Here is a 25157-nt window from a genome sequence, read left to right as displayed (position 1 = left end):
TTTATTTCCGCACTAATATAGTGTTCATACAAAAACTGATTCAGGTTATTAAGTGTAATTGTATCGGACTAAAAATACATGTGCATTCAGTTAAATAAGTCAACACACTGTATCAGTTTGAAATTTTATTTTCAACACAGATGTAACAATTACACCAACACAAAAGGTACAATATATCATCTGACCCATATAAACACTGCAGATCAAAAGGCCTGTAGAACTTCAAGCTGTTGGGTTTTACAAGTTCGCCCAACTCACAGTATCTCAGGACTTTAAATGCATGTTCTGAAAAATGTTCTGTGAAAAGTTTGTGGACAAGAAAAGAAATTGCCTCTCTGCATGCATCTCCTTCAAATTGTTGCACATCATCTATCCTCCTTTGTCGACTTGGTCCTCCACTTTCAGTCATCTCCAAGCGAACACGTTTTGAGTTCCTCGACCAAGTTAAGGCGCCAGGAGATGAACCCTGTTCCCTTTTCCGGATCGTAGAAATGCTCCTGTCAAAAAGACAAGAGAACACTTTGTCAAATCTGAACAGTCATTGCATTACATAGATAGATATATAATAGAAACTGCTATTACATGCCACAAAAAAGGAGTATATAACTTAATGTCAAACTATATTGTATTTCAAGTACATAAATACAAAAGATTCTTACATAGCCCTTTGTTGAAAACGGGTCTCTCAGGCTAGGATAGAGAGAAACAATGCCCAAGGCATAAGCTTCCCGCTGTTTGTGGGTGGGGATCCTCCTGCAATGTAAAACAAATGGTTAATGGTAAACTTAACCTTGTTTTCTACATCAATTGACACAGCTGTGTGTATTTCTTGCATCTGTGCATTGAAGTCTTACTCATGAATATCGGTCAAGTGACTGACACAACAATATTAACATGCTGACGTCTGGTGCTGTGTTATTAAAATTATTTCATTAATTACTCAACCTCATTACTTCCAAACCCGTAAGACCTCAGTTCATCTTTGGAAAGACATATTTTATTCATATTAGACATCAAGATATTTTTGATGAAATCAGAGCTTTCTGAACCATCCATAGGCACTAACATAATTGCAACTTTCAAGGCCTATGGCTGCGCTGCCCTTTACTACATGGATAGCATAGTAGAATGACATGGAAGAGAAGAGATTGTTGAATAAAGTCGCTATTTTTGCCCACTGAAAGTATTCTCGTCGCTTCATAACATTAAAGTCACATGGACGATTTTAACGATGCATTTACTATAGGGATGTAAACGGTTAATCGATTATCGATTAATTGTCGACAAGAATTTACTCAAATTAATTGTCGGCTAATTGAACATTGCGAACGTGACAGGAGATTCTCACGCGAGAGATCCGCCACAAACTTGAGGCGGCAAAAAAGAAACCAAACATGAGGCGGTCAAAACGGAGTGGACTACCAGCTATATATACAGCGTGCTAACCTCGAAAATCCAGCTGTATTCTAATAATAACTTGGCTCTCCTTATTAGCTAGGCTCCTTCCATGCTGGCTAATAACTTTTTTTAAAGCTGGGTCTCAAACATTAACAGCGCTGTGTTGGACAGATTTGTGCAGCGGTGTTCCATGAGAGCGCGAAAGGTACGGGTGAGTTAGAGAGAAAGCGCGAGAGGTACGGGTGAGCGAGAGGTAGTGCTGCACGAATGCGCTATGGTGCTCTGCAATCAAATACGATTTTAAATGGGCTTAGTAGCGGGCCACCACAAATAAATGAAAGTATGGGAAACTCTGACTGTCACCTTCCTCAGGGATGATTTAAGTTGTGTTCAGTTCTATATTTGAAGTTTTCAGGACTAGTAATTTTACTTTTACCTTTCTCTGTAGGCTATGCCTACCCATATAGATTTTTTGCAAATAAATATATTTTATGTTGCTTAATGTTTCACATGCAACAGGTGAGCCAATGCACAATTATTTATAATTAATAAACAATTAATTTATACAATTATTTTTTATGTATTTTAATTTTCTGTGCATAATTTATTTCGTTAAACTACATAAATGCCATTATCTGTACCGTATCCCAACTGTTACAATAAAACATCAATTGAGCAATATAACATGCACTTTTATTCAGTATATAAGGAATATTTTGCTTTTTATGTTAAAGACACTATTGATACCGTGAGAAATTTACATTCTCAGGAAAATAGCCGCTCATCAGTTAATCGTTAATCGATCGATAAGGTCAATCAACTAACGATTAATTAATTAATCGATAATTTGCATCCCTAATTTACTTCCTTTCTGGGCCTTAACGGGCAATTACGTTGCTGCCTATGGATGGTTCAGAAAGCTCTCGGATTTCATAAAAAATTTCTTCATTTGTGTTCTGAAGATGAACGAAGGTCTTACGGGTTTGGAACGACATGAGGGTGAAAAATGACATTCATTTTAGGGTGAACTAAACCTTTAAAATAACAATAAAAATAGTATAATTAAGGATACACCCTTGTAAGTTCACATTCTGCTATATCTAGCTGCAGTTGACACTGTTAACCACCAGGTCCTTTTGTCCACCTTTTCATCACTGGATCTCAACAACTCCAGTTCCCTGTTTTAGATATTAACCCACACAAATCTGTTACAATATTCAATAAACTGCTAAAAACTCATAAGTGAGCACTTAATTGCATCCTGCTAATGTTGTAGCCTGCACTATTTTAGACTGTTTGCATTATTAGCACTTTTCATGTTATTGCCACCTCATGATGAATCCCTTGTATTAGCGTCTGCTAAAGGTAAATGTGTTTCTGACCCAAATGAATTTTGTCCCCAGGATAATTACACTGGAGTCCTTGAAAGTATGTATCAAGTGTTATTATAGACTTACCCTCAGACAAACCAGCAGAAATATTTCTTCCGGACATCTTACAGTTAGGCATAAGTGTGGACTGCCTTCGATCAATTCATGGAAGATGTCCTCTTCCACATTGGTGTCGGTGTCATCAAAGACTTGAAGAGCAGCAGTTCTTGTTAACCCAAATTTGCTCTTAACTGAAAAGTAATTTTAACAATAGCATGAAAAAAGATGTAAATAGAGTTTAATTTGATAACATGGACTAAGAATGAACAATACTTCTACAGCATTTGTTAATGTTAATCTCAACATAATACATTATACAAATCAAAAGTTGCATCTGTTAACTTTACCTTTAATGCACCATTAAAGGTACAATATGCAAGGATTTTTCGCCAGCAGGGGTCGCTAACCTCTTACAATAACAAAGGCGTATACTGATGACGTATACTCCACATTAAGCTGAATTATGGATCTTGTCGTCAAGCTGATGGATCTTTTATGGATAAGTGAAAACATTAATGTTTTAACACGACTGTGGTATGAAGCAGGGCGCGATTGCTAGACGTATAAGTTTCCAGCGCCACACACAACGCGAGTCCCGCAGATATAAAAGAATAAGGACATTTCATTCTACCGAACTACACGCAAGTGCTGAATTAATACTCACACAGGTCAGTTTATTAGACGAATTAAACTTGAGGCAGCACTGTTTCACTTGTTCTAACAGTTACACTATCACACTAAACAGCATTTGAGTGTGTTGAATGTTGTTAGTTAGGTTGTGTGTTGTCTGTATAAGACTAAGTACGTCAAGCTAGATCAACATTAGAATAACATACAGATCATATTCTAACATTTCTTCATGTTGAAGTAAATAACATTGATTATCATTGATAACATTTGTTTTATGTACATTTTCTCACCTGTCTAAAAGTACATGCAACACTCGCGTCTCTGTCAAGTCGAAGGAGCTCTCGGCATCTCGAAAGATGTTGATCTTCGTTTTAGTCCTCTTTTTGTCTCAAAGTCTGCTTGCCATGGTCCAAAATGTTTGAACAAAACAACAACAGCGTGAGCGTCCTGCTAGGCATAACGGGCCAGTTGTCAACGTCTGTCGCCATGGTTACTAGTGCAGTACGAGGTCAAACCTGGCGGAAACCGAGGGTAACGCGGATATGACGTCATTGACTGGCGACTCCTCACCCCTGCTCACACGTCCCTTTTCCTTGGTTAAAAATCGCAATTTTCTCACGATTTACAAATTGTTTAAAACATTTGGGATATTGTAAGTAATCAACTAAACAAAATATAACATTGGCCTAGTGGTTTTTGGATATTTTACTGCAAAATTCCTACATATTGTACCTTTAAGTAAAATGAACAAACAAACAGTTCTACTTTTAACTAATACTAAAGTTATTTAATGTTAATTAACACATTAATGTTAACAAATGAGACCTTATTGTAAATTGTTAACATACGGTAGCCTACACAACAAGCCCTGTGGACTTGACTGGGCTAATACTTCAAGCATTCAGGTACTGCTATATGACTAAGTACATTTCTAAATAGTAACACAATTTACTTACCTTCATTGATAAAATCTTGGAACGTACAATCGCGGAGCAATTTCACAAATTTCTTTACACCTTGATACTGAACTTTAACCAGCATGATGAAAGCTGTTGGTCAAGAAAAAGGCAGATTATGACGCTGTTAATATTAAATAAGTTCCAGCGAGCCGCTGTTGCAAGAAGCTCCATTTGTCACCCCACAAATGTTATATTAAATTGAAATTGCAGCCAATTAATTCGTATCTAAGTTACTCATTGTATACATTGCATATAAAGCGTAACAAAATCAAAATTGCGCGTCTCATATGATGAGCAAACATTAGTTCAGTCATACGCTGGCAGGAAGTTCTGCAAAACGTTTCCTGCTTGATTGTCTGATAATTTATTTCTGCTGACTTTTACCTTGCAGACAAGAGTAATCGCTATATAGCCTACTTGTAAATTCCTGACCATCCAAAGCAGCGCGCGTTCAAGGTCCAAGTTAAAAAATAAATAAAGATTTGCGAGTTACTGCGCTCACTTAAACAGTCAGAGATTATTTGTGGAACAACGCACAGTTATACTAAAATATAGGAGATAAAAATGCATTACAATGCTATTATTTGGCAGCACAAATAACGTGAGCCCCAAGAAGGGGAATGGATGCTGCGTAACGTTAATTTAACTTATACTACAGGACTGTTGAATGCTTGATTCTGATTGGTTGAGAACGTTCTAAGGTGTGCAATTATTTTCAGGGAAACGCACGGCTAACGTAGTTCCAGGCAGGTCTTGACCGCATTACAGTTCCATATCACTTCGCGTAGTTAACTGTAATAACGGAAAATAGGATACAATTCATAACAAGAAAAAACATGCAGCCCATGCACTTGATCTGCAATTTTCGATGTCTAACTTCACAATCAATGGAAACATGCAGTTTAATTTTAATAAACAAAGTATATAGCCCTATATAGTCAATAGAAAATTAAACTGAATAGACCTATATAAATAAATTGATAGTCCTGCTGCACGGGTTTTCGTAATTATTGCAGATAATAGGCTATAACAAATAAATAATTATTGATAGGCCTATAGCCTACTTGTTAATAGGACTTTGTGTTTCATTTACTACTGTCAATATTAGGAAAAAAACATGAACAAACTAATTAAAACGAATGGAATTAATTAATAAATAATAACATTTCAGCACATGCCTCTCTCTCTCTCTCTCTAATAACTGCATAAAGCCGGGGACACACTTATTGTAAGGCCGGTTATGAATGTAATTTGATACTTTATGATTGATCATGCCCAAAAGCGTGTTTAGCGCGTTCGGTCTGTGTTTAAAATCTGCTGCAGTCGATGGAAACAGAATGTTTCAGCCAGTCGTTAAGTATGTCCAGCATTAGTCTGCTATCAGTGGCTCAAACCTTCGTTACTAACTCTAAAATGACGTTTTGGAATTAGCAACGGAGGCGTGGGATTAGATGCGCAGTAAATTAGTCCTTCATACAAGAGCGTTTTAATGACAAAAACTTTACAAACGTCTTGAAATACATCATTTGAACAATGTTTCGATGTGTGGTAACTGTAGTATAAGCGGAATAATTGACTTCAGGCCGTTGAATTATTAGAAAAATAATGCACACTCCGCTTCGCGTCGTGACCGCATTACCACCTCGCTTGTGCATTATTTTTCTAATAATTCAACGGGCTGTTGTCAATTATTCCTTACTCATTAAGCAGTTAAGTTAAACAAATCACAGAAATTACCCTATTATCTATCCCAGATTCTAAAGTATAAGAAAACGTATGATTAAAATTGCTAACTTAAACTATGGAACTCTTACCTCAATGCGCCAAAATAGCAAAACGGCCTCGAGATCCTATCGGTGGTCTGTCGTGTTATCTGAAAGGAAATAATGTTAGCACTCAGGCAATGTTGAAAAACTTACTAATATTATTCTGAATGGTGAAAAATGTAAACTAAACATGAACATTTTTAAGTGGTTATAAAATACTATACCTGTTTGAACACTCCTCTCCTCGTGGTCGGCCGCCATTAATCAAAGAGGAAATAATGTGCAAGGACCGGAAATTGGGTCAACTCATCTCCAGTGTCAATTATTCACAACTTTCCTGCGAGTCTTATTGGGCGTCGCCATGACACACGATACTTCCTGTTGCCGGTATCTAAGTTCCGGTTTAGCCTTAGCAGGGAGACAGACGACAGCAATGAAGCTAGCAAACAAGGGACACTACTCGCGGGAACAAACAAAAGGAGGAAAACTGATTACTTATAAATATTAAATGTGACAGACTACGCAATGGCTCCTTGTGGCTCAACGTGTGCCGTTGTCGGGTGCACAAACAACACGCGAAAACTGAAGGACTTTATGAACGGGATCTTTTCCAACATAAACGGACCCGCTTGACCTGTTGCCCAGCACCCTACGCACTCCATTCAATGCCGAAGGACGAGACAAAAACAAGAGAATGGTTAGCGGCCCTAAAGCTAAAAAATCCACCGAAGAGAGTTTATGTCTGTTCTTACCATTTCATCGACCACAAACCAACGGAGCTTCATCCGAATCCGGAGTTATTCCTGGGTTATGAACGACAGCCAGTTAAGAAAAGGCGAAAACTCATCAGGTGCCAGGATAACTTGGAGGTAGCACTACAAGCTAACAGTCAGACATCAGCTTCGACCAGCAATACTGAAGTGCAGCACGAACAGGAAGAGTCTCGTAAGTAATTTGTGTGACATCTTTATATTATATATTTTTTTAATTGCCCAAATGTAACCTAATGCTGCCGCACTGCTGCGCTCAAGTTGGCTAAGTGTTGTGATGGTTCAATAAAGTAGGCTATCTATCTATCTTTTCTGGGTTTCCAATTTAACTTACCCAGTTTGTGTTTAAATTGCTTACATAGATTACAGCGCATGCACCCACTTCCACTCTGACACAACTCCGGAGGTTTCATTCTTGGATGAGCGGCAAACATCCACAACCCATGAGGATGGTAAGTTAGCCTAATACATTGTTTGTTGTTCAGTTAGATTCTAACCTGTATTATGCAAAGCTATGTTGGTCAACTAGGTCAACCAGAGATGATAATGATTTGTCTAGATGGAGGCTATAACGTTTTTTTAAATAAATAAATACATAGATCAATAAATAAATAAGGTTTAGGCACCCCTGGTAATTCAGTTTATCATCTGCTGGGTGATTTTGAAGCAGTAACTTCCTTCGGATATTTTGTTTACAAATAGTGACATTTGAGATATGAAATTGCATTTATAGAATCAACTTCAACAATGTTATATAATAACAATACTACAATAGAAGGTGCAAAAGTTACAACAGCCTGTAGATGCTTCCTCTGGTCTCAGTGCTTAGTCCCTGGTGTCTGCACAGAAGATAAACTGAAATCTTAGTAATGAACAGGGGTGCCTAAACTTTTACATAAAACTGTAAGTAGTATTGGTATAGCTATAGATAACATGACTTAACTTGCCACCTGCTACTGAAGTAGTAGAGCTCAACATTAGGCCTGAAACCTGATTTTGATTTTCATTGTCAACTTAGATTGCAGTGAGGACACCTCTTCTGACACAACCATCAGGACAGCAACCAAGTGTTCGATACAGACCCAGTGGGAAGACCCTGCCTTACTGCATCATGGTTATGCGAAGCTGGCCACCAACACTAAAGAAGTCCATCATCAAGCAACACAGTGCAGTGTGGCGCATAATATTCTTCTCAATGATTCAGACTCATTACTGTACACTGGCATTCCACTTCAAACATTTAATACTCTTGTTTCGGTGCTTGAACAGTTTGCGGGGTCTTTTAAAATGTCTGTAAGAGACCAAGTCCTCCTAACATTAATGAAATTAAGATTGAACCTCATGATTGGTGATCTGAGCAGACGGTTCTTCATATCAGAGAGCTTGTCAAGTAAGATTATATCTTACTGGATTGACAAATTGGAGGAAGTTACAAGAAACCTCATCCCTTGGCTTCCTCGGGAAACTATTCGGGCGACTATGCCACAAGCTTTTAAAACTAAATACCCCAACACAACATGCATTTTGGATTGTAGCGAAAGCCTGTTACAAAAACCAAAAAACCTAGACTCAAGAGGAGAGTCCTATAGCCATTATTATTCCCATAATACAGTTAAGTACCTTGTAAGTATTGCTCCATGTGGATTGATAATGTTTGTCTCTGCAGCTTATGGTGGACGCTGTAGTGACAAGTTTATTACTATGGACTCTGGGATTCTGGAGTACTTACAACCGGGTGATGAGGTCATGGCAGACCGTGGATTCACAATTAGAGACATACTCTTCGAAAGGAAAGTTAACCTAGTCATACCCTCGTTCACAAAAAAAGGTGCACAACTCACTGAAGAACAGGTCACTTCCACTAGAAGAATTGCAAATGTTAGAATACACGTGGAAAGGGCCATCAGACGCCTAAAGGTGTTTAAAATCTTATCACAAGTAGTGCCTATTTCCCTGGTCCCAAAAGTAGACAAAATTCTACGTATATGTTCTGCCCTTGTGAATTTGCGGGGTGATCTCATTCGTGACGGCGAACAATAGGTCACTTCATGCATTTAAAAAAAAAAAAACTAACGGGGAGAGTTCAGTGCAGCTTCAAATGAACTCCAGAATTGTAATGTAGAGGTAATGAAATCACATTTAATATTTGTAATTGTTGAAATGTTGTCCATGTCAGACATTGTCAGTATACATTTGATTATTTTTTTATCAACATGGAATTAAGTGAGTTGTAATAAACATGAATTAACATTTCATTGCTGTAAATTGAATTATTTTCAACAGTGGGCACTAACAATGGCACTTGGTCACATTTGTCTTTCCTTACTCTCTCTTTACATTTTCCTCACAATTTCAGTGTATCTCCCATCAAACTTAAGCCGCCCCTCAGCAAATTCATCAACAAGTTGAGGCAGCATGGATGAGAAGTAGAATGCTCTCAACCGTTTCACCTGTTCTGTGACAAACAGCTCATCAAATGGTACACTAAATACCAAACTCTCATCTGGTGTCCAGATCATCAGTCTGGCTGTCTTGAGACCTGTGCAAAACATTCCTAGTTGGACTTGCATGTAATAGCCCCGGCTACCAGTTTTCTGAACCTCAAGTTTTCCATCCACTACCTTAAAATCACTGAATCTCTGAGATAACAGTTCAGTGAGTGTCTGGTGATTTTTATTTGGGACGGGGCATTTAATCTCTAAGAGCTCACAGGAGTTGATGATTCCATCTGGACTTGCTGATAACCATGGCTCTGCCCCACATACAATTGTGCCTGTGTGTGTTATGTTCATTCCCTGTTCTTTCAATTGGTTGCAAGCTGTTTCTTCATTTTCTTTCCCATAATTAGTGGCATAGTTACCACGAAAGCTGGGGTAAAAGTGCTCACACAAAAACTTTTCACTATTTGTGCCTGCACGTACAGGCACCTTCTTTAATGAACTGGCTGTGATTCTAAGTTTCCTAGAACTGTGCCACAGATCAGATGCACTCTGCCCCCTCGTCTCAAGTTCTAGTGTATCAGCTTGTTTGCCATCCATACTAACATAAGCCTGGTAGAATTTTTGGCATTTCACACAACTCAGATCATTGTCATGATTTTGATGTGACAAAATTGTTAAATCATTGATGGTTCCCTGTTCTTTTGAACTCCCCTTTGGTTCTGCTGATGGAGTGGCATTGTAACACTTTTCCAGTAGTGTATTCTTGAGAAGAAATAGAGGTTTTGTTAGAGATTTGTCCACACTCTCTCTAAAGTCTTTGTGGGACTGATACTGTGGTGTGTTTGGGAGCTGACTGCCAACTGCCCTAGTCTCTTCCTCATACTCATCCTCTGCCTTGTGGTGCCTAAAATGAATCTGGCTCAGACGCTTGGGCTGAAGGTTCTTGGATGTTCCTTCATTCCATCTCCGCTGTGTGTCAGTACATGCAAGCCCTGTCTTTCCACTAACCACTGCATTCTGGACCTGAATCAGCCATAACATAATGTTGATGACATTTTTGTACATTAACGGCATTGCACACTACAGTAGGCTACTGCATAAATTCAATATTTCGAACACAGACATTGTCCTGCACTTTACTTAGAATAAAAACTGCAGTTAAGCTGTTTTTGTAAGGGGTATTCTTTATTGTTTTCAATAATTTACAGATTTAATGTGTAGCAAGAGATCGCTCTAACAGCCTATACCTACCTTCCAAATGACAGCTGCTGCATGGCTACAAGATTTTCCTAGCCCTGCAATGCATGAACAGCCGACTGTTTCGATTATACCAATCGGCCTCGTCATTATCCAAGCAAGTTGTTTGGGCTTGTTGATGCTCTGACTCGGCTCGACCTCAGCCTTAAGGAAGATGAACTCGTCGTATTTTGTACACAGTACTTTTCCAATTTTGTTGCTGTGTAGATAGTTGTAAGCCTCTGTGCTCTTATAATTTCGTAGTGTCTCACCATCAACACCCTCACTAAGCACGAAATAGTTAACGATATCCACATAGCTAACGTCTGGCCACAATTTCATATCGTCTACCCATTCCGTTAAGGTAGACGGATGGGGCACTTTAACTGTTCTATCGCCAGTTCTCGTAAGATAGTCAGGTCCATGGGACCATCTGTGAGATGTGCTCATTTTGCCAGCGGCGTTGTTGTAAGAGTATAGCACTTCTACTCCTAAATACTAATAGCGTTTAGCTGATAGCAGCAGCTACAGGCTAATGTAAACAGGAAGTTTGATACCGGCTTGTTCTAAGCATTCTACGTTACCATAGCGATTCATGGAAAGGTCAAAGTTCGGGAAAGTTGTGGATAGTAGGGAGGTTATGCCCAAAAAATAGGCCTTTGACTTCAAGTCATGATGCAAAGGTCTTCTTTGGTATGGAAGTACCTTAGGGTCATACAAATCAATTTATCCAAAGACACAAGTGAGATCACACTTTGTATCAGAAATAAACATGTTTTTTCAAAAATGGCCGCCAATGAGCCGAAAATACTCTAGAGCCCATATCTTTGCTTCTGTTATCGCTATAATGACATTTGTTATCGTTGAAATTTGGTGTCAACGTGTAAATTTTTGGGGTCAAGAAATCCAATAAAATTGGTTTCAAGTTTAAAAAAATAATAATTTCCCCCATACCATGACAATTGGGGGTAAATATGCACATTTCACATAAAAATAGTCATCAGAGTGACTTTACTTATCTTTTCGTTCAAAAACTTTAATTTTGTATTTAAGCAGTGCAGCTACTTCTGTACATTACATTTGTCCTAAGTAGCATGAGATTTCGACCAGTCAGGAGTAGCCTATAGCATACCCAGATAGCAAAAATCATTTGGCCCAGATCTGGCCCAGACACTTCGTAAGTTCTGGGCCAGATCCGCGCAACGGACCTGGGCCGGTGTCTTTTGGCACAACGGGCCAATACCGGCGCAGTTCCGTTTTTTACTCATCTGGACCAGAACTGGGCCAGCTCCGGATTTCTTTATGGCGATTTGGCCCAAATGTGGGCCAGATCTGGTCCAGCTCTGTTTTTGATCTGGTCCAGAATCATGCCGGATCAGGGCCAGCTCATTTTGTAGACTGTACACACAGACACACTCGCTCTCTCTTTAAGAAGTATACATATCTAGAATATCTTATAGTCTTATGCCACTGATATTTTTTCTGTTAGGTTTTAACATGAAATGCTTAGGCGTTGAAAGTACTGCTATAGAAGTTTACACTAAAATGTAAACTTTACACTAAAATACCCACCTGTGTTAGCACTAATTCACAGCCACTACTTCACAATAATCATGCATTAAAAAAAAATTGGACAGTAAATTTGACATATTCAAGAGCTTTCTTTTGATTTTCTCCTTCCATTTATTACACAAAACAATGCAAAAACAGTGCCACTGTCCATCTTTTTTCTTTTAATAATTTTTGCACAAGAGCTAAAATCAAAGTTCATAAACCACTTAAGTCTCTACTTGCTGGGCTTACATCATTTTCACAAAGTTTCAAACAGTGGTACACAAATAGTTAAACAATCTCAGAACTTTTCTCAATGTATAAAGAATACATTTACATACTTGTGCTGTGTAGTAGTAACATAAGCCTTGTGAATTTATTTGTCCCAAAAAACAAGGTCTTCTTGAGTAGCAAAGAGGCAGCAAAAAGCTGCATCCCAAACATGTTAATATCATGAACTGCAAATCCATCAAGAACCAAACAGAAGGGTAGGAAAGCCATGGAACTACAAACCCCTTCACACGTGCCATTTAATTCCCATCTGCATCTGGCATCTGCAAACAAAAGACAAAGAAAAAAGCTGTTAGTTTTGAGATCTATTGAAGCAGCGTTCAGAGACAGACTATTGATAGACTATAAATGGACCTATATAGGCTAAGTTGAGTTGTATTGTCTGTATTTGGGCTAATAATATAATATTATGACACTTCTGTTTTTTATTTGTTAACTAGTCTTTGAGACGAAAACAGTAGATACTCATGTAATTACCATTAAATGAGAAATCTGACTGGTATGGGGCTCAACATTATGTATCTGATCGGCCATTGTGTTCATGTGCTCAACATATATGTCTGTGATTGGCTACAATGATCAACGTTTCAAAAACATGTCGTCTTCACCAAGCGCTTACCACTGATAGATGGATCCACTGATAGACGCCTGCTTTCAAACACTGTGTAAGCGCTCAATGAAGATAACATGCTTTTGAAACGTTGATCATTGTAGCCAATCAGAGACCTATGTTGAGCTTGTCAGAGCAATGGCCAATCACAGACTTAAATTTTGAGCGTGAGAACACAATAGCTAATCAGAGACGTTTAAGAATTTGTTCAACAGCGCTAAAAATGCTAGAGGGAAATGCTGGTATTGTCACAATTCAAATTTTTTTTTTACCGATTTGGTACCGAAGTCGTTACTTTTGACAACACTAGTTCAGACCCCAGCGGGTGTTTGAAGTAGCTTCCGATTGCGATCTGACGGGGATTATGTTCACCGTAAGGCAGAAATATATTTATATTGGATGCAATAGGGAACTTAAGCTATCCATTACCATAATAATTACATATTATGGTGCAAATTAAAATGACCAGATTTTTTATTTTTTTATTTGGTAATTTTACAAGAATAAATGCAGTGGGGTTTGCCACTATTATAATGTTATACTGATGAAAAACAGTAATAGCTAAAAACACAAACTAAGGAGCCTTTCACACCAGAGGAACCTTTTCAGAGTTAACGTTAGACAGATCATAAACTAATGAACACAGAGAATGTGAGCTTAATGTGACCCGTCACAGAAACCAGGGACACAAGTCGGCAGCACAACTTTCGAGCAAAATGAGAAAGAACAGTTTTTTTAAAAAATTGGTGATTTTCAATTTTTTGGAGAATCTGTTAATTGAAATCACGAAGAAGCCTCTCCATGTTTGAGATAGCAGTATTGCTATATTTAAAAGCTTACATTTTGAGGTTGAAATCGGCCTGTTTTCGGAGATTCTAGCATGCAGTAGGGGCGTGGCGTGTCATTGTCTGTGTGTATTTCCATACTGAATAACCCGGCGCTTTTGCCCCCGCCCTCCAAGTGAACCGCATGGCTACTTATTATGCTGTGCTCTGGCCGGCTCTATCTGAAATCAAAATTCAATGAAGATGGATGCCGCAAAGATTGTCGCAGACGAGCTGAACCGTCTGGCAGTTACACCGAAAATGTTTTCGCCGCACTTCGTGGGCTCGGGAAACTGAACCGGAGGTATGGGCGCGGTGCGCGCGCCCTCAGTGCTTGAATACGGCGGCTCGGCTCGCTGACAGCGGTGGCTGGCTGTTTCATATGTGACGTCCCGATTGCTTTGAATGGGGAACGTTTTGTGAACAGGGAACAGAGTTAATGGACTGGCAACAATCTCCATAGAACATGAACTGGCACAGAGAATCGGAATAGAGGATGCAGTTAAGACCTTTGCTGTGATGAAGGCCTGCCGTGCGTGTTTCTGAAATGTAAGTTAAGCTTCATTTGCTCTTTAGTCGTTATTTAAGATGCTGAACCTGCTGATGATATAATGTGCTTGCGGACATTTCATTTGTGTGTATACGCACATAAGAAAGTGGTGTAAAGAGATTTGCAACAGTAATTTGAGGAGGTGAAATGTGATTATTTGGAAAATTCCAGAAATGACTGCTTAAAGAAAAATGCCAGCAGGCATTTGCCTCCTGCATAAACTTTAATATTGTTGACATTTTGGGCACACGAGCGTTGCCCACTATTTGCGTTATATGTAGGCCTATGGCTTATTGGTCTTTGTGTGTTGTTGCTGGTTTTGCGTTATATGTATATGGCATATTGGTCTTTGTGTGTTGTTGCTGGTTTTGCGTTATATGTATATGGCATATTGGTCTTTGTGTGTTGTTGCTGGTTTTGCGTTATATGTAGGCCTATGGCTTATTGGTCTTTGTGTGTTGTTGCTGGTTTTGCGTTATATGTATATGGCATATTGGGCTTTGTGTGTTGTTGCTGGTTTTGCGTTATATGCAGGCTATATGGCATATTGGTCTTTGTGTGTTGTTGTTGGTACGTTGCAAATAGAGGGGCAGCACAATTGTTTTTCGCCTAGTGCGGCAGAAGTGCACTCATTCGAAGTGCAAAAAAAGCTGTAAAGCACATGGAGGAGCTTTACAGGGGGTATGGCTTATCTAAATGAGATGTAAATGAGCCCCATTGTCACCCCCATCAGCAGAGAGAGGTGAGAACTGCACAATCTTTAGAGGTCGTTTTCTCATCTTTGAGCTTTTTTAAGTGCCTACTTTAAAATGGCCACAACTTCTCCAAATATTATCAGATTTCCACATGTTACACATCGTTGGAAAGCTTGGAGATTACACTTTCAGAATCTATGAATAACTTAAAATGCCCCAGAACCGACTTGTGTCCCTGTTCTGCACGCATCTGAATTAGACTTTGAGAAATCTTTCCATTAGTTCTTGGGGAAGCACCCTGATGGCTTGTAAATTGTGAAAGCCCCCCTTATGCTGCTTCTATCTGAAATTTACCTCAGTTAATGCCTCTTTGGCTCTTGCACGTTCTTTCCGGCCGCTGCCACGGTCAGAGGCAAGATTAAACCAACGGATGGTGTAAGAATCTATGTCAGTATCTGCTGCACCAGTAGAGGACTGGTTACTCCTTACAGCTCCTGTTGGAAAAAAAACAAAAAAGTGCCATAAACATCTCCAACTTCCCCAAACTAATAAGCTCCTTATTGATAGTTCTTCAGTAAAGTAGATAATTTAAGGGATAAACAGGTATTTCAACAATTTAAATATTAATTTAAAGGGAAACATACACCGGCAACAAAATCAATACCTGTGGCACCTGACGATACATTGAGGTTTTATTGTTTTGCCGGTATACAGTATGTTTTTATGACTCTCAAAGTTAGGGTAGCATTGACTTCCAATACAAGAATCGCAGAGGAACTGACTGTTTTCAGCTAAACGTTTTTACTGTTAAACTGAAGAATAAAAAAAGACACCTACATCTTGAATGGCCCTAGAGTGAGTAAATTAACAGCAAATAAAAAAATTTGGGTAAACTATCCCTCTAAATTGATCAGAATCAGATATCACAAAAGTAGTTTTATGTTTGATGGGACTGAATTACTAAAGTAAGAAATTAATTTTAAGAAATAGTAATATCTTAGCCATAAATAAGATTTAGGTTGTGAAGATGGTTTACGAAATACACTAACACTCAACTTCTTGGTATTATATCATACTTAGCCTACTGATGTAAAAAATTTAAACGTCTCCAAACTTTTGGCAGGTAGCAGCTAAGTTACTTATAAAATCTCTTTTAAAATGAGGGTCTTACGGGAGACCTTAGCTAGGTTGACATAACGTAAAGCAAGCCTATCACTGAAATTAACGTTACCATGCAGCACATTTAAGAAAATAAAAAATGTATCATAGTTCATAATAATAAATAGAAGCAGTTAAATTCGTCAATTACATATAATTACAGTCTTCTGGGCCGTCTTCATGTTAGCATGCTCTCCTCTGATAACATTAGAGTCAGCTAATACTATTCAAAACCGATCAAAGGAGCAAAAAAACCTTTTAAGTTAACGAGTAGACAACATAATCAAGAAATTAATTCATTAATAGCAGTTTGAGCTTACCTTGGTGAAGTTTTTGAGGTAGGATGCCCGCGAGTTCCGACTGTGGCTGCCTCCTCTTCGTTCTGCAGAAAGAAAAATTGCGCGCTCGCATCACGGATACGGCCCGAATCTGCTTTGCGACTGTTGTTCCCGCGCACTAAAACCCGGGCCTGGGCTGGATCCGTATTAGAGCAGTGAAACGGACCTGAATGTAACGTGATTTGCCGGTTTAGAGACGGATCCGGCTCGGATCAGTTCCTGCAACAACACATCCTATCTGCACCAGGAGCTGTGACAGCTGTTGAAGGTCAGAGGTGACAGGTTAACACTTTGAGGTTCGTATGACTTTCTCATTAAATAGAAAAATGTTTTTAATGTTAGATAACTAATAAATAGCTAGCTAGTTGACTATGGAAAAAAAACCGTAGAGGGAAAACCTCTTTTCTCGAGAATACTGAAGCCAAAAATTATTCTTATAATTTTTATTAATTTAAAACACACTTGCTGCAGCTGCGACGCATTTCTGATTGACCCTGAGGCGAAACAGATCGGAGGCCCAAGCTCGAGACGGCACTCGTGCTTTTAGCCACCACTGCAGTGGGCGCATGCAAAGCAGACCCAGCTGGAGTACTGATGATGATGAGGCCATGAGGCCCAGCATTTTCTGAAATCTCTTGAGCTGGACTATAGTGCCGCAATGTTCAGTATGCACTCTGGCGATAGTCGCGCTGTCATTGTCAGCGAGTTCAGCTCTGTGCCCAGAAAGGATATTTCCTGGCTGGGGGACAGCGAACTCTTCGCCCAATTGACTGTGAGACCAAGATTCTCGAGGTGTTCGAGTAATATGGTCCTGTGTTCTATGAGCTCTGAATGAGATCAAGCTAGAATCAGCCAATCGTCCAAATAGTACAAAGCTTGTATGCCCTGAAGTTTCAGGGGCGCGAGAGCAGCGTCCATGCACATCATAATATACAGGATGCCAGGGACAGGCCGAACGGTAGGACTGTGTATTGAGATGCCTGGCCCTCGAAGGCGAATCTCAAAAATCGCCTGTGACGAGAGAATGTCAGACTCGCTGTCAGATCCACAGAGACTTGTGCTCTGAAAGGAGTGGCAAGTACTTTGGGGACATAATCATGTCTTGGTTTGAGGATGACCTTGGAGTCATTAGGCCCAAACTCAAGGCACGACGCGCTAACAGAAAGTGCGTGTAAGTCACCCACCAGCTTGACTGAGGCGATAGCCACCAGAAAGGCTGTTTTCAATGAGAGATACTTAAGGTCCACAGACTGTAGAGGTTCGAAAGGGGCACCCTTCATGGCCTCCAGGACCAAGGAAAGGGCGAGGAGGGTTCATCCTTCTAGCTCCCCTGAGGAAGCGGACTACAAGGTCGTTCCTACCTAGTGACTGGCCATGCGAATGTTTGACAAACGCAGCAATAGCCGCCACATATACCTTGAGCATGGATGGGGATCTACCCTTATCCAAGAGCTCCTGTAGGAAGGAGAGAACCTCCGACACCCCACAATCTTGTGGATCCAGGTTGCGAGCAGAGCACCAACCTGAGAACACTGACCACTTGGAAGCACAAAGCCGTCTAGTAGAGGGCCCTCTAGCTTGCGTAATCGTGTTTAACACTCCGTCGGGGAGACTGACGGGTACCCGTTGATGGCCCACACATGCAGAGCCCAAAGCTCGGGTCGTGGGTGCCAAATCGTACCCCCGGCCTATGAGAGGAGATCTCTCCTCAACGGGACAGGCCACGGAGGCAAGCTCTGAAGCTGCATCAGCTCCGGAAACCAAACTTGGTTCGGCCAGAACGGAGCTAATAGAAGTACACAGGAACCGTTCTCCCTTATACTTTTGATTACCTGTGGTAACAGCATGATCGGAGGGAAAGCATAGAGAGGGCGGCTGGGCCAGTGATGGGCCAGCGCGTCCTTGTTCTTTGTGAAGCATATTGGACACTGAGCGTTGTCTTGAGACGCAAAGCGGTCGACTTCTGCTGTGCCAAAGGTGTCCCACAACAGCTGAACTGTCTGAGGGTTGAGGGACCATTCCCCTGGGGGAACGTTGTCCCTGGACAGCCTGTCTGGATGCACATTAAGATGGCCTGGCACATGCGCCGCTCTCAGCGAGAGTAGGTTGCGCTGAACCCATACAAGGATGCGTTCTGCCAGTGCATGAAGGTTCCGTGATCTCAGACTGCCCTGGCGATTTATGTAGGAAACCACCGACATGTTGTCCGTGCGGACAAGGACATGGTGGCCCTTTAGAAGGGGAAGGAAGAACCGCAAGGCGTTCTCCACCGCCTTCATCTCTAGACAGTTTATGTGCAAGCTCTTTTCTTGGCTTGACCACAGGCCAAAAGTCCGTCTGCCCTCATAGAGGGCGCCACAGCCCAAATTGGAGGCGTCTATCGAAACCACTATCAGTTTAGAGTTTACTCCCAGGTTTACACCTGTCTGATACCAGTCGACCGCCTTCCAGGGCTCCAGAGCTGTGACACAGTTCTGAGTTACCTTGAGACGTAAACGACCGGATGCCCATGCTCGACGCAGGACCCGCGTCTTCAGCCAGTGCTGTAAAAGGCGCATGCGAAGCAGACCTAAACGAAGAAATTAATAAGTTGTGAATGGACTGTGTGTTTGGCATGCATTTTTTGATAAAAAATTGCATACTTCACCTCCAATTATCATGTTAAGGACAACATTATTGTTTTTTAGTCTTGGAACCTATTTTATTGGACACCTTGACCACAAAAATGTACCCGTTGATACCAAATTTGTCATTATAGCTATAACAGAAGCAAAGATATGGGCCTCTCAAGTATGGTCGGTGGCCATTTTTAAAAAATGTGCGTATATAAGATACAAAATGTGATCTCACTTGTGTCTTAGGATAAATGTATTTCTATGGCCCTAAGGTACTTCCATACCAAAGGGGACCTTTGCATCATGACTTGAAGTCAAAAGTCACTTAACCTCCCTACTATTATGTCAACTCGCTGTAATTACGCTGACTCTGACCACTGATTTACTCTGCAAGTGTTGATGTCATTCAAATCAACACCTGAATCAACACTTTTTAACTCTGATAAATTAACACCATAAAAACAACTCTAAACTACACTGGATATTTTGCTGTGTAGATCTCCCACAGGTTCTGGGAGAGTGAATGACAGTGAGAGTCCATGGCTGACAGTGATGTTGAGTATGGTGAGGAGTTTTGATGTCTACTATTATCTCTAAATTCATTCAGTAATAATAATTTATGATTTAATAATAATGATTAAATGTTGTTCATAAATATTGGTGGAAATATGATGTACAAAACCGAAAGAAAAAAAAAACATTGAATGTTTTCATTTCTTTTGCAATGCATTTGAATTAACAACAAATTACCAAAACACTCAAACACCCACTTCAGTGACAAGTGAGTGCACTGGAGAGTGATTATAGAACCAGTCTCTCTGTACCCATAAAGATGATGAACTTTGGAATTTATGCATTGAATTGAAGAGAAAAACTCAAATAAGTGTTTACTCCCGCAAAAGTAGACGTATCTGACATTAAAAAAAAAAGAGAGGGGAGAGGTAATTGCGCCATTCAATAATTGTGACATCTGCCACCTCTCAAAATAATAGGGAGTTTCAGTAACAATCAATACCTGATCATCTGTTAAAAAAAAAACATTTAAGTGAAAATGAAAACAAAAATGCATTTTTTATATATATATTTTTTCTTTTTTTAATTCCAATAAGTCAAACCTTAGTTACATCACTTTTAAACAGTTAATATAATTAAAATAAACGTACAAATGTTTTGTTGTTTTTTTATTTGCCATAACATTTACATTTAGTCTATATGTGGATGATGGATAGATTTAAAACTAATCTTATATTTCACCAATGTTCTTACCCATTTACAAATTGTATTTTTGTCATTTAAAGTTTATTAAAATATGTATATATTTTATATTATATTATATACTTTCATAATAGTTTGATATGTCTAGTGTTTGAGGATGTTTAATTTTTATTATATTATATTATATTATATTTTGTGCTGTCAATCGATTAAAAAATAACTGGATTAATCAAACATTTTCTGCGATTAAAAACACTTAAGTTTTCTTTTATATATATATATATATATATATATATATATATATATATATATATATATATATATATATATATATATATATTGCAACCCAGGCTCATGGGAAATACGTTACTCTGCCTACATTTTTGCAAAACCTGAAATACGTACCTCCAGGTACGTTTCCCTGCACTTTTCGGGTGAAAAGTCCACTAGAGGCGCTAAGTGGTATCATTTTTTCTCCGTTCCAGATGGTTAAATAAAGTTTATAAAAACAATAATATGAGTAATTTTCAGACTTCTCCGTAGGCCTATACACTCATTTTAATATAAATTAGGAATTATTTCCACGCTTTTGATGTGCCACACAGCCCAGTCTCACGGCAGTTCGTGATATGGTCACGTCATTTAATCTACTGGTTCGTGATACTGACACGTTTATTTCATTATTTTCGTGATATCAGCATTTTTATTTAGCCTATTTATTTTTTTAGTAATGTAATTGCACGATTCTTTCTGCCAGGCGTGCTGCAGCAGAGAAAGCAGTTTAATCGGCATTTATTCACGATATCTGATCATGTTTATATTTGTATTTATTTTAATGTTATTATTTCGGTCTTATTGCCAGGGAAGCTGGACTGTTTTGCTGTTGATTTAAAAAAAAAAAAAAGTATAAACGACTACGCGAATTTTATCAGTAGGAAATCGCGTTGAAGAAGTCTCCTTCCGAACACATCGCGATATTTGGCATCAGTTCATGTGTCCCAGATGTTGGTAAGTAGTCGAAAATACACTGTACTAATAATGCGTGATATAATGTATATTCTGATGGTCGAAATGAATCAGATTAGCTCATGTTCAGTCACTGCATTATCTGTCATCTCCACGGAGGCTTTGCGTTTCATTGCTTTCTAATTCAAAACAGGGTGATTAAACACTATCTGTCACGTGACGTGCTACAGGCCTAGACCTTCTATCAGTTAATCATATTCATATTAGGTTTAAAGTAAGTTAGTACAATTAGTTCCAAAGTGGTATTTGTAGTAGAATCACAGTAAAAACAACACTAACCTTGCTTTTACCACAGTAGCCTTAGTTTTACTGTGATATGTGTGGTAAAAGGACAGTAACCACAAAACTTACCACACTTTTACCACATTATTTGTAGTTTTAATGTGATATTTTTTGTAAATGCATATTAACCACAACACTTACCATGCTTTTACCACATTATTTGTAGTTTTAATGTGATATTTGTTGTAAATGCACAGTAACCACAACACTTACCATGCTTTTACCACAGTAACCTTAGTTTTACTGTGATAGGTGTGGTAAAAGGACAGTAACCACAAAACTGTCCGTGCTTTTACCTCAGTATTGGTAGTTTTAAAGTGATATTTGTTGTAAATGCATATTAATCACTACACTTATCATGCTTTTAATTTCTAATAATGAAACAACAAATATTTGTAAGGTAAATCAGTAATTTTTCCATTAAATAATCCGATATATTTTATATAATGATATTTTCTTTTCTCTTTTTTTCAGCTGAAAAGACCAAAAGGGCCTTTCGGACTCAGTCAGCTCATTATTGTTTGAGGAGAAGTAAACGGGAGACGAAAAGCTACAAAGGCAAATATTCGCAATGGTATGTATGTGTTGGTTTTAAGCCTAAATCAAACATTTTATCAATCATTTGTTGTTTCTTAAACCTTTTCTTACAAAACCCATAGCCCAATCAGTACAAACATAGTCTCAAAGTCTTAATAATTCACAAGATTTAACAAGTTGTCAAATTCGTACAATACTTGTACATAATCATGCAGCTTTTACTTCTTGTGCTGTCAATGGCTAGTGCCTCAATTCCTGTTCATATTTATCTCCATATTTGTAAATCAGTTGCGCACCTTCTTGGAAAGTAGTCGGATGTCCCATACACTGTCAGAAAAGTTTATATTAATAGCATTGTATTCATTATAATTATTACAAATTTGACCCTGTCTGTTGATGTTCCAATGATACATGATGTCTCTCCACAACTCATAACCTTCCTCTGTTTGCAAGAGTGGAAAAGCTAATTTGACTTGTCACATGACATCAGATACCCGATTATTTTGTCGTAATCATATCAGTTACACTGCTGATAACTGTCCCGCTTGCATGTAAATCATTTTGTTGTTTTTTTACGTTATCATGTAACATATTATGTCATGTTATCATAATCACTTTTTTAAGTTCATATGATTATTGCATGCTATTAAAGACATATTTTTATTCATAGAAATGCTCACATATCAGTGAACTTATTACATAAAAATGCTTTTAATATATAATTATGCAACACTCCTTACATAAATAAATCCTAAATTTATATATAAACTGACTACTTGCAAGTAATGTATTAAAATGACCTTCCTTTCTGTTTTGCAGGATTGTCTTTTTTAAAGCTCTACAATATCAAACTCAACAGCTCTTTTAGGAACCAACCCTCACAAGATCTACTAGTGAGTCGCAGCAAATCTTGCCGTGATCAGCCCTTCCCAGGTAAAGTTTCTATAATATTTCAATCAGTATTTACTCATCAAATGTTCTCCCCTGAATCGTATGGTAAATTAACTTAATTATAACTGTGTTAATTGGTATGTTTCAAGAACAATAGTAATTGCACATAGAGTAAGTGGAGACTTTCTTGTTTTACAGCAGAGAAGGAAGACCAGTCCTTATATCAACGCAAGCTAATCGAATAAGTCCTTTGTTTCGGGTGAGGAAGAAACATCTGGTGCCCAAAGAAGACAGAAAGGTGCGCAAGTCCATTGGTATGTCTTGTATTCAAACAATGCTGTGTATTATATAATTTGATCTTGACAATTTTACATTGTACAGATTATCACTCGATTTTTATATGGGTTAAACTGTTTTTCTTCAGTACTTAGCTTATATTATGTGCTGCAATATTATATATATATAATACTTCAATGTGTATATTATATAATGTACTGACTGCTGCTTTGTAAATTTAAATAAGGAACAGGCAACTCTGGCCCTTTTGCGTTCTCCTTTTTGAGGTGGAGAGTTTACCTCCAACCCTAATTGAGCACATCTGAAAATTTTAACCAAAGTCTTCAGGTTTACTTGTAGACAATAGGCAGGATGGTTCGAGGTTGGAGCTAAATCTGCAGGACAGTGGACGCTGAGGGCCAGAGTAGCCCATCACTGCTTTAAATAAAGCTACACTGTGTCATTTTTTATGTTGATTCTTTGCAAAAAAACACTTTGTTCTTTCAAAATTATATGTGCTCATTCATGTGTAATTACTTCCACCAACTAATCAAGTACTCTCGTAAGTGTAGAATCTGCCATTCAGAATACATATGAGCGAGTCGCTCGAATGGCGGCAGCCATGTTGCGCCTCCATCTTGAAAATACATTAGCCAAAGAGGGACATACCTGGAAATTCAAGCTTCGCCTTTCGAGCCTTTACTTAGTGGCACCGTGACGAATGCGAGGGGGAGATTACTCATAATAATACGGCCACAGTAGGAGTTACAACGCCCTCGGAATGGGAGGGGCTAGAAAGTAATATTCAGTTGGTAGTCTTATACAATTTCACCGCTATATGGGAGAAAATCTTACACAATGTAGCTTTAAATAACACAGAACATAAGCTGACCTGACTGTCCATTAAACAGTTTAATTTGAATTGTTTGTGTTTTTTGTTTTACTTACAGAGCAGGACTGGAGAACGCCTGACGATGGGATGTTGAGACTTCTTCCTCTGAGAAAAAGCTACACCACATCAGTAATCACATCTTCTGCTCATCAGTTGTACTGTAGGGCACAACTGAACAAACTGTTTTCACGAACAAACTGAAGAACACGAACACGATAGAGACGTACAGGGAAGAGCAAGAAACCAGTTTAGCTGTGATATTGAATTAATTTTTTCCAACACAATATAAAATCTGTTTTCTGTATCATAGGTGACTGAATAGGATTCTCTGGCACTCATTTGTGTGGCTTCAGCAGCTGTGAATGGATTAATTTGATGTTAATGTATTTTTGAAGGCTCATTGTTATTTATCTTGAATCTCATTTGTCTTTATGCTACTTTATCAACTTTATGTTGTGTCCTCAAATAAAGTGTTGTGTAATAAAGTATGGTGAATATTGTGTATTGAAAGTGGTGTTTGGGACAGAATTTTATTTGAGAAATTTGAATTTCTTATTTAGCTTAGTTCATAATTTAAAAACAACTAAATATAATTAATTACCATAATTATTTTACTTAGGACATAAACATTTTGTTGTGGTTAATGATATTTGGGACAACAATGCAGCAAAAGTTGCACATACTTGCATGTATGCCAGTTTTCAGTGAAATAAAGAGAAGGTGTGTGAATAACAAGAGGCTGCAGTGGGCTATCTTGCTACAAACACTTTAAGTAT

The 25157-nt window shown here is 38.6% G+C and overlaps 1 protein-coding gene and 3 long non-coding RNA genes across 4 annotated transcripts; 2 read left to right on the top strand and 2 right to left on the bottom strand.

Moving 5' to 3' along the window:
• Positions 1–112: 112 nt before the first annotated feature.
• Positions 113–19752, bottom strand: LOC143739217 (uncharacterized). Its single transcript, XR_013204150.1, has 7 exons — positions 19588–19752; positions 6408–6493; positions 6232–6290; positions 4415–4507; positions 2856–3019; positions 660–753; positions 113–497 (listed from the first exon to the last, which is right to left on the bottom strand). It is a non-coding gene; the product is annotated as an uncharacterized LOC143739217 (long non-coding RNA).
• On the top strand, positions 6797–9206 carry LOC143739202 (uncharacterized). Its single transcript, XM_077231502.1, has 3 exons — positions 6797–7128; positions 7316–7405; positions 7972–9206. The coding sequence occupies exons 1-3, from the start codon at positions 6849–6851 to the stop codon at positions 8991–8993; spliced, it is 1392 nt and encodes a 463-aa protein (XP_077087617.1). The 5' UTR covers positions 6797–6848; the 3' UTR covers positions 8994–9206.
• LOC143739210 (uncharacterized) lies at positions 12521–16832 on the bottom strand. The gene is made up of 3 exons (XR_013204149.1): positions 16630–16832; positions 15506–15645; positions 12521–12735 (listed from the first exon to the last, which is right to left on the bottom strand). It is a non-coding gene; the product is annotated as an uncharacterized LOC143739210 (long non-coding RNA).
• Positions 19753–23141: 3389 nt separating the features above from the next.
• On the top strand, positions 23142–24891 carry LOC143739206 (uncharacterized). The gene is made up of 3 exons (XR_013204148.1): positions 23142–23255; positions 23412–23527; positions 24440–24891. It is a non-coding gene; the product is annotated as an uncharacterized LOC143739206 (long non-coding RNA).
• The last annotated feature ends 266 nt before the right edge of the window (positions 24892–25157 follow it).

This window comes from Siphateles boraxobius, unplaced genomic scaffold (genome assembly GCF_051911475.1).
Source record: "Siphateles boraxobius isolate OS27281-9 unplaced genomic scaffold, OSU_SipBor_1 1, whole genome shotgun sequence".
NCBI lineage: Eukaryota > Metazoa > Chordata > Actinopteri > Cypriniformes > Leuciscidae > Siphateles > Siphateles boraxobius.
Note: the sequence above shows the minus strand (reverse complement) of the source record. Positions and strands in the feature narration are given on the sequence as shown.